This window comes from Tinamus guttatus, unplaced genomic scaffold, assembly GCF_059628265.1.
Source record: "Tinamus guttatus ecotype Peru unplaced genomic scaffold, ASM5962826v1 Tinamus_guttatus_pri_ptg000710l, whole genome shotgun sequence".
NCBI classification, from domain to species: Eukaryota; Metazoa; Chordata; class Aves; order Tinamiformes; family Tinamidae; genus Tinamus; species Tinamus guttatus.
Window position 1 is genome coordinate 6,760,165 of NW_028289244.1, and position 13,746 is coordinate 6,773,910.

General features: G+C 44.1%; 1 protein-coding gene across 1 annotated transcript in view; it reads left to right on the plus strand.

Annotated features, from left to right (window-relative positions):
• The window catches only part of SGCD (sarcoglycan delta), a 126,861-nt gene that overhangs the window by 3,256 nt on the left and 109,859 nt on the right, over positions 1 to 13,746 (plus strand). The window contains exon 2 of the mRNA XM_088536964.1: positions 6,700 to 6,885. Coding sequence (XP_088393090.1) covers positions 6,700 to 6,885 — 186 coding nt within the window. The remainder of the gene's footprint in view (positions 1 to 6,699; positions 6,886 to 13,746) is intronic.

Sequence of the window (13,746 nt, forward strand, 5' to 3'; positions counted from 1 at the left end):
TGAGGAAACCCGAGCTGGACACAGCAGGATTCAGTGGATTTGATGTTTACTGGAAATATTAGTGCTAGGGAGCTGAAATGGCTGGACCAAGTCAGGATTTCGTGGGTTTGGAGTGCATGAAAAGCATTCTCCCCAGGTGAGGAATGTATTGGAGTGTCTTCAGGGATGATTGGGAAAAAGGAAATAAGAGAAAGGACAGAGATGAGCTGTGGAAGAGAGAGAAGTATGGTGAAATGATGAGGATTTATAAGCTCAAAGTTTTCTTCTTGCAGAAATCGCAGCCGTGGTGAAAATGCTCAGTTAAATCTGAGTGATCTGGACTGCTTGAGCCTTTGTAGGCTGCCATCCGACCCTGCAGACTTGTAGCTGTATTGCTTGTTTCAGTAGTTGTTAAATTTAGACTCTGAGTCAACCCTCGGTGTTTTCACAGCCAGTTATGTGCTCGCAGGGGCGTGGGGGATGAAGAGCCGACGTCACGTTCCTACCGCGGAGCATGGAGCGCCCCAGCTCCCGCGCGAGGTCGCGGGTGCTGCAGACCGGGGGCACGGGCAGCCGGGAGCGCGTCGCTCCGAGCAGCAGACAGGACTCAGCCGTTCCTACCGGCTCCGGGCGCTGTCCTGCCCGAGCTCCTGGTGTGACACGAGTGTCACAAGTGTCACCAGTGTGAAACTGCCTGAGTTTCACAGCAAGCTGGAGGTCGGCGTGGGTTGCTGCAATCCTGCCTGCCCCGCCGGGACAGTGTGCGCAGGGTTATTCGGCATGCTGGCCCTGGCGGGCCCTGCACAAGGGACTCCAGGTTTATATCTATGCAGTGAAACCGGCCATTCTCATGATCTTGCAAGCATGTAGACGTGAGAACTGTAAAACCACCTTAATATGCATATGCCTCCTCATGGTCCTGCCCAAAAACGAACTGGAAACCAAGTGTGTCTGTGCAGCTGAAAAAGTGGGTAAGCACAGTATATGCACATATAAGGAAGATGGAGAGGGAGATGCAGCAAAACGAGTTTTAACTTGTGCTAGATCCAGGATGACTGTAGAGACTGTGCTCTCACTGCTGGCACGTGCTCAAGGCCCTAGCTCTCAATATTTGTCATACTTGTTGGATTATAGCCATGCTAATCCATGTTATGAATCCTCTTTGGCACATTCACACAAGCCATACTCTCTTCTGTGGTACTGTGGGACAACACGATGCCGTTTGGGGTAGAAGTCTGAAAAGTGGTGCCTTTCATAGATGGCTTTCTGATTCAAACTGCTCGTTATAGACCTCTTGCTGCTAGTGCAGCCTTCTCTAGTCAGACCTGCTGCTGGCTGTTTTATTCTAGCTCTCCTGTTTGGTCATCCCGCTTTGAGACGCTCCAGTGGGAGAGAGCATTGATAAACCTGGTACAAATGGCTGCATGATTGCTTCACATCATCTGAGGGGTGCAGAGAAACCTGTGCACAAATGCAGCACATTCGATATGTTTGCATGCACCGTGAATATATTGCAACAAATTACAGAGCATTTTGCCAAATAAATTCTTTTCAGGTTAGTTTCATGCTTAAGAGAATCCACTTTCAGAAACATTTTCTCCCTCCTTAACTTTTCTTTTGAATTCCTGCATAATTGTAGCAAAGAAAAATATCAAGACAAAGTAACTTTAAGAAAGCCATCTAAAAGTTAGAAGAAACACTTAGAAATCATTTAAGAAAACAAACCTGTTTCTCTCCTCCAGAGAGAGAAGTATGAGAGAAGTAATTTTTTTTTCTTCTCCGCATTGCCCACAGGCTCTTACAGCATGTTAGAATAAAATACCACTTTTGTTTTAGGAGATACTATTTGCAGATGGAACTGCCTGTTCTTTCATTTCATTCTAGCAAACTCTAATGTTTAGAGTTTTTGCCATAAGGGCTCCTCGAATGCAGAGCAGCAACTGGGAGAGCGGAAGTCCTGTGCTGAGCTTTCCATTTGGATCCTTGTTTATAAACAAAGACCTTTGCAATACCTGAAAGATTTTTATGGAAATTTCTTATCAGTGAGGGTGATGGAGCCCTGGCACAGGCTGCCCAGAGAGGTTGTGGAGTCTCCTTCTCTGGAGATCTTCAAACCCGTTGGACGCAGTCCTGTGCCATGTGCTCTAGGTGACCCTGCGTGTGCAGGGGGTTGGACTGGATGATCCCTAGAGGTCCCTTCCAATCTTAAGGATTCTCTGATTCTATGAAATGCTGTCATCCATAGCTTCTCAGGGAATTACATGACATCTCAAGATATTGGAGTTAGGAGGCAGCTCAAGTTGCTGGAGTTAGAGGACAGCCCTGGAGCATTCAGGGATCTGGATAAGAGATATCTACACAAAATCAGGGTGGGTGTCTGTGAACACTCTACATGTGATGGAACCAAGTCAGAAAGAACAACACATCCCATTGGAGGATGACACTTGTCTGTCCGGGCGCTTACACTTACGACATGCTGGCACACACCAGAGCAGAAGAGTGAGCTCAAGGCTTAGACCATAGAAGAGGGTTGTAAGGTTTAACTACCGCACCGAGGAGCTCACCCTTCTGTCCGGTCCCCGCTTCCCAGACCTTGCTGGCCAATCCGCGGGTCAAAAGGCATTTCGCAGGGATGGATCCTTTTATGGATGCACAAGCTGAGGTCTGACCCATGTGCGGTTCCATAAATCACTTCTGGGTCACGAAGCTGGTAGATTAACAGGCCCGGAGGTGTCAAGCTTGAAGGAGAGTTTTACAGGGATTGGAAAGGCAGCGTCTGTTGATAGATGGCTCAAAACTGTGCTTGTTCTTCATGCCGAATTTTGTTCTCAGTTGTTCTCCCAAAATGTCTGTTCTTTTGGACCTGGCAGATAATGCACACTTTAAAGTCAGAGAAATTAAAGCACGTGAATGTGCAGAGCGTCTGGAGCCCGCAGAGACCTTGCCGGGGGCGGCTGCAGCACGCTCCTCGTTTCAGCCCGCAGGGAAAGGACCTCTCAAAAAGCAAAGGGAGAAAGAGACGAGGGTGACGGTGGCCCCAGCACCCAGGGCAGGCTCAGGGAACATGGAAGTAAATGCTGCCATCCCCAGAGCTGTTGCCTTCCCACACCTGTAGCCCCAAAGGCTGTTTCTTTTTGGAAATTCAGAGCTGGTCTTGATTTGTGATGCTTTTCAGCTGACTCTGGCTGCAGCTTTACTAAAAGAAATCACCAGAGCTTTGAGCCAAAAACACTTGGTGAGCAGCCTGTGTTGGATGGAGTATGTAGGGATGTGACTCTTCAGTGACCTTAAAAAAGCAAGTAATTTCTTTTTTTTTTTTTTTTTAAATGGGCCAAATTAAAGGTGTGGTGAAGTGAAAAGATGGAAAGCTTTTCAGGCTGACTAGTTTTTGTATCAGGTCTGGTTTGCAGTGTTGAAGTATAAGGATTCTGTGTACAGCTATTGCTCAAAAACTTTATTACTTTTTTTTTTTTTTTTTCCAGCAAGAATTCCTTGGAGAATTACTGGGGTTTCAGGCTATGCTTTCCTACTCATGGTAGTGTCATGTGTGGCTAGACTCAGAAGATTTGTCATGCAGCTGAAGCATTTTTCTATTACAAATGGGCTGGTAAATGTGCTAATGGCAGTCAATGCTGTGCACATGTGTATTTAAGCCATCTCCTGGACGGCAGGCACTTTCACATCTGACTTGTGGAGGAAGTGCTTCTCTTCCAATATCTACAGGTTTTGTTTCAGTATTTTTTTTTCACCAGTCTTATGGAATTGGGTGGATATTCCTAGTGTAAAAAAGCTGTTTTTTTTTTTTTTTTTTTTTTAAAAAAGTGTTTGTGTGTATTAATATATATCCAGTATAGCAACTATTTGTCCTTTGCTTAACTTTCTGCAGTGATTGAAGAGGAAGGTACCTTGCATTGGACATACTTCCACAGTAATATATATATATTTTTTTCCTGTTGTCTAATTTGCTGCTTATTTCTTTTCCAATATTTGAGCTGGAAGAAATTTCCAAAATGTAAATTATCTTGCTTCTCCCTCCCACGCACAGACACGTATTGGAATTGGATGTAGCTTGTTCCTTTTGAAGTTGCCCAACAGACCCCCTTGTTTAACAGAGCTTAGCACTTCATGTCCATCATTCTTTCTTCCCTTCTGAGAGAACTACAGACATGAGCATTTTTTCTTTGGTATTTGCAATGCAGCAGAAAAATACTAGCTAGAAATCATATATAGATACAAGTGTAACTGTGTGAGCATGCATATATATATATATGTATAATATATATAAAGCATCCCATCTATCAATTCCACATTATTTTCTTGCTACAAATTTATGCTGTGTTACTATATTGTGTTCCCCATACATTCTGTGGTGTTTCGGTTGCTCTAGCTCTTTTACAACAACTCTCAGCTAAATATTTTATCTAAGCCAGAGAAATTCACAAAATGAGGCTGTTGTGCGGATTCAAGTTGCTTTCCGTGGTTATATCCTGCTCCTCCATAAATCATTTGGTGTCTGCAAAATTTTTGCCCTGGTTGGATATGCTGTTTTCTCCATCTTGCAAGTGCAAGTGGGAAAAAAAAATAAATGTGAGGAGGCAAAGAGAAAAAATGTGTTGTGGTTTTTTTTTTTTTTTTTTTTTTTTTTTTTTTTTTTTTCAATAAGGCGATGTTTTGAACTGGCTGTTTCAAATTGGTTCTCGATATCAGTCCTGCTTCATGATTCAAGAGCCTTGGAGATAAAGTTACTTGTCTTTGCCAGGGGAGTGACTGCATTTTATACGTGCTCTCCAAGATCCTGTTAAAATATTAGGCAATAAAATCCTTGACTGTGCACGGTAGTTGCTGTTATAATTTCCCTCAGGTAGTGGAAACCCTGTAATTTACTGTTGTTTAAGATGTCCCTTTGCAGAGTGGTTGGAGCCACACAAGGGCCTGGTCTCTCCAACTGGGCGCATTTGCTGGTGACCTGGCTCCTGTCCCCCACCACGCTCCGCACTGCAAAACCCTCCGTGGATTAAAGTTCTGACCTAACAGCTGTGAGTGAAAATACCAGTGAAGACCCAGTTGTTGTGAGCAACTTGTTTTGCTCTCGCTAGCATAAGCTAAGGGTCTGTTGGAGTTTTGGGTTGTCTTGCAGCACAGAGATACTCTAGGTTGCAGAGACGACGTGCTCCGTGGTGCTCCGCTCTGCGTGCTGCGATCTGCTCCGTGCTGCAGGCGCGCTTTCCTTCGCTCCTGCACTGCTGATTAGTTAGCTCTGTTGTGGGGACGACCCACGGCAGGAACACCCGTGTGTGCAGCGCGGCGGCTGGCTCTCGCCGGCTCGGACGGGCTGTTTTTACTAATTGGCATTGCAGATCCACACAGCCTTATCTTTAGCTGGCATAGGCTGAGGTTGCAAATGAGGCATAGTTTATGGGGGGAGGTAATATCCTTTTTTTAGACCAGCTGAGAAAACTGAAATAAATAAATAAATACCCAACATGCGAGCTTGGTAGCACACAGGGGCCTGTAATATGAAGCTGTTGGCAAATTTCTCTAAAAGCAAGAAGGGAAAAACAAAACAACAACAACAAAAATTGCAAGAAACTAACGATAAACAAACAAAAGCCACTATCGGTGACTGTCTTATTTCTATCATTTCATTGCTGCCCTTGCAGACCAGTCTCCCATGGAGAGGAACTTGCCTTGTTTCATCCTGTGATGTGAATTTGGTAACTCGCTGAGTATGAGGGCTGAGGCCGGGCGCTTGGAGGAGGAAGCCTGAATTGCAAAACATTCAGGAAACTACTTGTTATTAGACGTATTCCTGGGGAAATTCTGGTGAAATTGTTGCAAAATGAATCTGGACATTTTTGGCCAGCAGATGTTTGGATCAGCTGGTGTTTTTTCCAGTTACAGAGGGCAACCACATGGTGCACAAAATGCCCACACAAATGCAAGCCCAAGTCTGCACAACTGTTGCCCACAGCAAGGGCCCCTGGGGCCTTCTGTGCCCTGGCTCAGTGCCTTGTCCCCAGCAGCTGCAGATCTAAGGGCCTCAGGTTTCCTTGGCTAAGAAAAAATAGGGAGAATGGGGAGGAAAAGAGAAAAAAAAAAAAAAGATGCACATTTCCCCTTTGCCTTCTTTGTTTGACTGGAAGGAATGATTTTATTTGAGGGTTTTTTGTTTGTTTGTTTGTTTGTTTGTTTGAATTAAAGCCTCAGAGAAGTAACATTGCATCTTCAACACAAAGTGCTGAACTCAACTTCTTTTACCAATTGCATACAAAAATTCCCGCTTAGGATTCTTGGAGGCCCTGGAGTGCCTGCCTTGCAAAAACCTGGAGCAGAAAAGGGAGTCACAAGGGAGTGATCTCCACAGGATGCCTTAAGACAGTTTAGACAATGTGCTTATGCCTATTTATATATATATATATACATACACACACGCACACACATACAGAGAGTGAGAGAGAAAGACAGTTTGTTTTATATATATATGTGTGTGTGTGTGTGTGCATACATGCACAATTTGCTTATGGTAGGTTATAGAATATAGTAAGCAGCAAGAAAAATAATACAGAGCGAAGATATGAAATACTGCCCAGCTGGTAAATTCTGAAGTTAAAAAAAAAAAAAACACCTCCGAGAAGAATCAACAGAAGCCATTAGCAGTTCTTAGCATAGGATTTGTCTTGCCTCTTAATTCACATGGCTATTTTTATGTGATTGTTTCAGATGCCTCAGGAACAGTACGCACACAGGAGCACCATGCAGACCTCGGAAGGACCCCAGGTATACAAAGTGGGGATTTATGGCTGGAGGAAGAGATGCCTCTATTTCTTTGTGCTGCTCCTAATGATTTTAATCCTGGTGAACCTTGCTATGACCATCTGGATTCTGAAGGTCATGAACTTCACAATTGTAAGTAAAGGCTACCTGAAAAGGTGTGGGGAAGATGAGGGAGGGTGATGGGTGTTCCATTGAGCAGGTTCAGAAATTCAGATATAACTTCAATAACAGAGTGCTTTAGTTACCCTTGATAGTAGTTATTACAGGGAAGAAAAAGAAAAAAAAAATCATTCACCTAATGTTGCTCTTTTCCTCCTGGAGAAGGAGAGGAGCATAAATTCAGCACAGTCCCATGCCTTCTGCTGTTTGATGAAGGTCAGTCTCTACATGCGTGCTTGGGAAGCCAGCTCTCTGCTTCGTATCCCATACAACTTGCTCCTGATCCAATGTGTTTTGCAGCCATCTGCAGAAGTGTTATCTCCCAGGGATGCTTGCAGAAACCTCCCACTACCAGGAGCTCTCTCCTCCCCATTGGGATGTACACTGGCTTTCTGGGGGATGAGCTGATCATCTAGCTGTGGTCTGACTCAGTTTCCTTAAATAGTCACTTACCATCAATGACTCACTGGGGATTAGTAGAGGTTAAAATATATTTGTGTATGTTTTTAGTTAATTCATATGTCTTAATGTTAGCAGTGATGAACAGCTCTTGGTGATAAAGGTATTATTTATTAATACTGAATCCTGTCATGGGAACTGCTTTGTAGTTGTGGGAATAACCATACGTTTAGGATGTATTCTGTCTCTGACACAGACAATGGAAAATGAATGTAAAAACAGAGCATGAGCATGTAAACTATCATCCTTGCCCCGGTATCATCATCTGGGTCTGAAGAGTGTTCTGGTTTGTAAAGTACCATCCCAGATTTAAGGAGACTGTCACGATTCTTGCTGTGAAATTAGCTCTCTGTGTATGAACTACCTGGACTGTGCCACAGGGGTAATTAGAGAAAGGTGCAATGCAATTAATATGAGGTAATTGGGTGTTTCAGCTGACACAAGGCTTTTATTTTTATTTTTGTGATCACTCCAGAGTTGATACCTTCTGTGAGGTTTCTGGCCCAAGATAAGCCATTTTTCACCTCTCATTTTCTCTTGATTTAGGGATGAGTGATATTGAAGAGTCACATTGCATGTGTCAGGTCCTGAACTATAACACAAAAGAAATCGATTCTCATAAAATGAAAGGCTGTCTGAAGGCAGGCGTGGACCTTCCTCCTCTGCCGTGTGATCTGCTTGTCTCACTGAACGTGGAACAATACCGTGCAGCACCCAGAAGATAGATCCGCGGTGTTTTGTCTCAAGTAGAGATTTCTCATTCATGTCATACCTGGTAAAAAAGGCGATAGAGGAGATCTTTTATTAAGTGAGTTGGAATTACTTGTTTTTTGGTGGCAGGGAGCTGATGAATTTATCTCTCTAAGCACAGTCGGTCTTTGAGTAGCACGCAGCTTTGGAGTAAGCTCTGTGCCCCGCAGAGGAAGCCCTAGAGTTACCTGTTAGTGGCTGTTGTCTCTTCCAGGTGGCTGTTTTCTGATGATTGCTGGTTCCTCTAAGCTGGCATAGTAGAAAACAACCAAGTTGTACAATCAAACAACTTGTTTGGGTTTGGAACTGGTAAGACCCCACTGAAAGAGAAGGGTTCAGACAGACTCGGTGGGAGCCCAACAGGCTTGTTTAAGGCTCCTAGCTTCAAAGTTATGGCCCAATTTACTCAACTCTATTGAGCCCTAATGACCCAACCAAATGGTCAAAAGAGACAAATCAGCTCTTTCCTCAGCAGCTGGCTGGAGCGTGGTCCTACAGGGAGGAGGCAACTGAGGAGGCTGCTTTTCCATGAACTTGGCTTAGGTCTGTTGGCCGTAGAGCGTCTGGTGGCATAGCTGTGCCACGTGCATCATGAACCCCAGCCCCTAGACCAGCTTTGCATGTGAGAGAACCAGGAGAACCCATGGCTGAAATGCACATCCAGTCCAGCTGGTGCCCACAGGTGTGCAGGTCGGGTTGAGGTTGAGTTCAGGTCACTTGGACCTCTGCCTGGTCAAGCCTGGCCACGTGCAGCATTTGACTAGTGCGTACTGTGGTTTTGGCCTTTTCCCTGCAGTGTGGCCAGTTCTTTTGGATCTCTGCTCTGCGATCTATCCTGCAACTTTCCCTGAGGCTGAGAAAATCACATCAGTACGTGAATTTTGAGAGGCAGGCTTTTATCTTTAAATAACAAATATATTAAAATTCTCAAATGAGGAGATGCAAATGTGCAAAATCTTTAGTTCGTTCCTGTTTTGATAAGAGGAGCAGAGAGGCCTTTTGGGATGGGAAAATGATTTGAGTAGTAAATAACCTATAGCCAGTGCTTAACAGGTCTGACCTACCCCACCCCGTGCTTGCAGAGCAGAGGAGCAGCTTGTTCTCAGGCTGCAGCCATTCTAAAAAGGAGGAGAACGTTTTTAAATCTATTTTAGAAAATATTTTTTCCAGTATCCTCCCATCCCTGAGCTCTCCTCCAGGAACCTGAATCTGCTCAGTACAACCACACAATCCTGGCACTTAGCAGAATTTAATGAGGACTCATTATGGCCAATAAGTGCTCACTGTGCTTTAATGAACACACCAAACCTGCTCAGGAGAACCCAGGGGTTTTTTAAATGTTGATAATGGGGTTCACCGAAAGGGAGGAGTAGAGAAAGCAAAACAATCTCAGGGGGAAAAAGTCTTCTGTGAGAAATGCAGCATCTGTGACAGATTGTAGCAATATCAATGTACTCTCTTCCGCTTCAAGCCCTGAACCCCTTTCCCTCTCCATGGTACTCCCCGCTGACTCACGTCGGGAAGACAATCTCCTGTAAAATCAAAGCATAAGCTTCCTATGCATGGCTTTTGATAAGCAAATCATAACCAATTTATTTTAGGTTCCCCTTTAATACGAACATTCAAGGCTTAAGCAAATTAGCATGGGGCTATTCCTTTTTGCAAAGAGCTTTCAAACAGCAGTGTCATGTTCCAGTGGGGCCAGTTGGTGACTCTCTGGTGCAGCCCTTCAGCCCTGCTGGAGTATTTGATCCTCTGTTTTAAGAAGCTTAACAACACCCAGGCAACATGAAAAACATGGAGGGGACCTCAAGAAATTGCATCTCTCTCCTGTGGCTGATTCAGCTAATCAGGTCCATTTTAGCCTATTCATTTACGTCAGAGTGGTGCTACTCTTGGACTGTGGGAAACGCTACGAGCGCCGCTACCTCTAAACCCTACTGTGACTTTTAAGCCAAACCACAGAATGAATCTGGACCAAAGCCAGAAATTTGGGGTTGAAACCCAAATGCACCCTGAAAGTGGCTTAACCTAATTGAGGTAGAAACCACCATCTGGCGCTAAGCGTTCCAATGATCTATAGGTAAAAGGAGCTCCAGTTCATTCAGGTTTTGGACAAGCCTGGTGAAAATATGTGGTCTGTATATGCTGGGTGTGGGGAGAAAGCAGCAATGCCTGTGGGCTGCCCGGGTGGTTCAGGCTTTGCAGAGCCTGAGCGTTTCGGGCTGCATCCTGCAGCTGCATCTGTGCAGGCGCCAGATGTTGAGCTGTGCAGAGATGGACCGAGGCCAAGGCAGCCCCTCCAGGGCTCGTTTGTGGCTGTCTAATTACGAGGCTGGAACTTGCACTCTGTGACCTTCCTCTTTTTGGTCTACCTGCATTAACATCCAGCGATGTAGCTCTCTAGCAGCCCTTGCCCATGGCTGTGTATGAGCACGCACAGCTTTCATGCAGGAGAGCACTCGTTTACAATGTGCTGGGGATCCTCATTTCAGCTATTAGTAGCAAACTTAAACCATTTTTGAAAAGCTTCCCCTTGCATTAGTTTCTGAATATAACGACAGAGATGTGCTTATATAAACACACAGGAACGAATGCATTGATTTCAAGCACGTGCAGCTCCTAGCTGGCCGTGGCAGCGCGCTGACCTCGTCCCCCAGGGCTCACAAAGCGCGCGGTGCCGCCGGCAGCGTTAGCTGTGCACAGCAGTGTCCCTTAGCGCCCCTTTTGTGGAGTCTCTTGTGTAGCGGGAGGACCTCAGAACAGGAGAGCTGCACTTAAATGGCAAATGTGCACTCACTTGTCTGCTCATAAAGCCACTGAGGTCCCTTTGCAGTTTCTTTGCCCTTCCATGGTGTTTCTATCACGTCAGGTGTTTGCATGCTGGGGTTTATGCCATCTGCAGCAGATGTTGCATGTTCTAGCCTGCAGTCCTGTATGCTGGCAGGTGCTGTCAGACTATAATAATAAATTGTATTTCTTCCCTAAATCATCGTGCAAGGCTTGAAATTTCCAAAGAGATGGCTTAAACATCCCAAGCAAAAGTTCCAGAAAAGTCTTTGTAAGGATAATATCCCCCATCTTTGGTATTCAAGAGGCCTGTCAAGCCAAAATTAACATCCTGCTCTGAGCAGAGAGCCCGTGTTGCCCCCAGGGCTGTGCAAGTCCATGCAGATTCTGTGCTGAGGCATCCGTGTGCACCTCTGGAGAAAGGCAGTATAGAAATAGCCAGGCAGGGGGAAATGAGGAACCCATCTCCTCCCAAATCCCTTAGGACGTGGAGGAAAGGGGATCTCGCCTTCTTGGTATTGCCTTCCTCCCATCACCCTGGTGTATCCAACCGCAGTATGTACAAACTTGGCTTTCCCCTTCCAGAACCATGCGGTGTTTTTTGAAGGCTTGGGTCCTTTAGCTGAACTTCATCCATCTTTTATCATTTAAATGCAACATGAACAAATGGCTGCGATTAAGATTTCTCTCTCTCTCTTTTTTCTTCCTAACTGAAAGGGTTTATTTTAGCATTATTGAATGAAATGTTAGCAATTTAGAGAGACAAAATGCTCTTGTAGGTGACACAGATACTAAATATCATTATTCTCTTGGCTTGTTTATTAAAAGTTGATGAGAAAAGTGAGCTTTTAAAATTTAGTTATGAACAGTTATTTCCAATGCAATTACTCCCTCTTGTGTGTAAGCTACCTGCCACATTTTAATTACAGGAAAACAGTAGGGTAATAACACAAAAGTAAAGATGGATTAGCATTAGGAAAGCTCATCTCCCCAATAGGCAGATTTCTTTTTTTTTTTTTTTTCAATGTTTGAAAGGAATAGAGTTTGTTCTACTTTTGTATTCGAAAATTGCAGAATGAAATGACTTTGCAGTTTGTATGCTCTTTCCAAGATTTCTCTGGGGTCTTCTGGGGTATAGAAAAGAAAAAGAAAAATAGGAAAGAGATCTGGGCTGCTTTTCTGCTTTGTGGTGCAACTGTGATCAGTTAAATCAGCTGCAATTGTTAGAGTTAGATTTAACAGTGCTATATTCTCAGTGATGAAAGAGCAAAACTGCTCCCTCTCTCTTTCTTTTTCTTCCCCCCTCACACAGACACGCATACAAAATTGTACACTTTTCCATTTTAAGTCATGTTGCTCTTTTTATAAAACAAGTAATTGTTTCGAGGCTGCCTGCAGGACTCAAGAGCTTTGTGCATTTGCCAAGTTTCCTCATTGACATGAACTCCATCGCAGATGTGAAGATGTTGATCCTTGTAGGGGGTTGACAGCACCAGCAACCCTGTGAGTGAAGGGGGTATCTCTATGCCCTACAGTTCAATAGCAATTTTGGCATAGACATCATCTTCAACATAAGGGGTTTTATTTGCCACTTTTTACATTAAATTCTAATTTACTTCCTGGTTGATAGAGGGGAAAAATATTGTGCATTTCTTATGCTCTCTTTTGGAGATTTGAATTTCATTTCTACAGAGTTTCATGTTGTGATGTGTTTCAAAAGCAATCAGGATTACTTACCTTTCTAAAGACACATATAGTGCTCGTTTGCCTGCACTCCTTTGGAGCTTAGGATAAAATAGCGTTAATAGGATATTGCATGTTGTTACTACAAGGTTGATCCCTCCGTTGTTGTAAGACATTCTGTCCTGATGACTTGCTGAGTTATGGTGTACAGGTTTCTTCTAGCGCTGTGCCTTTGAAAGCTCAATCTCTGATAATATCTCATTTTTATTACCTGAATAGCACATCTTCTTGGCCAACATAAGCACATAAGGCCTTCATCTTCCTTGTTACCAAAAGCTGCTGGAAGGACTCCATATTTTTACTTTACCATCTTTACTCTGTAATGGACCCCAGGCCACAAGACATAACAGAGTCTTTCAGAGACCTGCCATGACATTAGATATACTTACATGTATGTCTTGAAAACAAACTAAATAGCAAAATAGCAAGCCTTCCTCTAAACTCACCTGGGTGTGCTACCCTGCAACCAGTTAGATAATTCTTTGTTGCACATTTTTACTCTTTGATTATTAACCAAGAAGGTCTAGGGTGTAAACGGTGTTACAGAGGCAGATGACCTTTCCCCTCAAGTATTTTGAGATGGGTTTCCTAGAGAAAGGAGGTTTAGAAACCTTTCTCACTGTGCAGGTTTACAGCTCTTGCTGTTCAATTTTTTTTAAGCCGCTGGCCACTTTTAACCTAGCTGAACAGAATTATGTGTCCAAGAGGCAGGTGTTTCTCAAACATATTTTGTTTCTGTGGGTCTCAGACTGCAGAAGGCAATCTTGTTAGCGTCCCTGCTGTGGAGGAAGCTGCTGCATGAGCTCTGCACCTACCAGCTGCCAGAAGTGGGAGATACTGTAAGTGTCCCCCTGCCAGGAAACGCTTTTGTTGGTGCTATTTTCTTATCAGACATCAGAGAATTTAGCCATGAGACCCAGAAACCCTGAAAATCCAGTGTCATATTCTTTTCCTCTTAGTACGACTTCTGATTTGAAAGAAGCTGTTTAAAAACAAATAAAAAAAGCAAAACTTTTTCTCCTCATAGATGGTTAGCATATGTACATGGCCCTAACATCACCCCCCAGACCTGCTGCATGGGCTGCGCTGTCA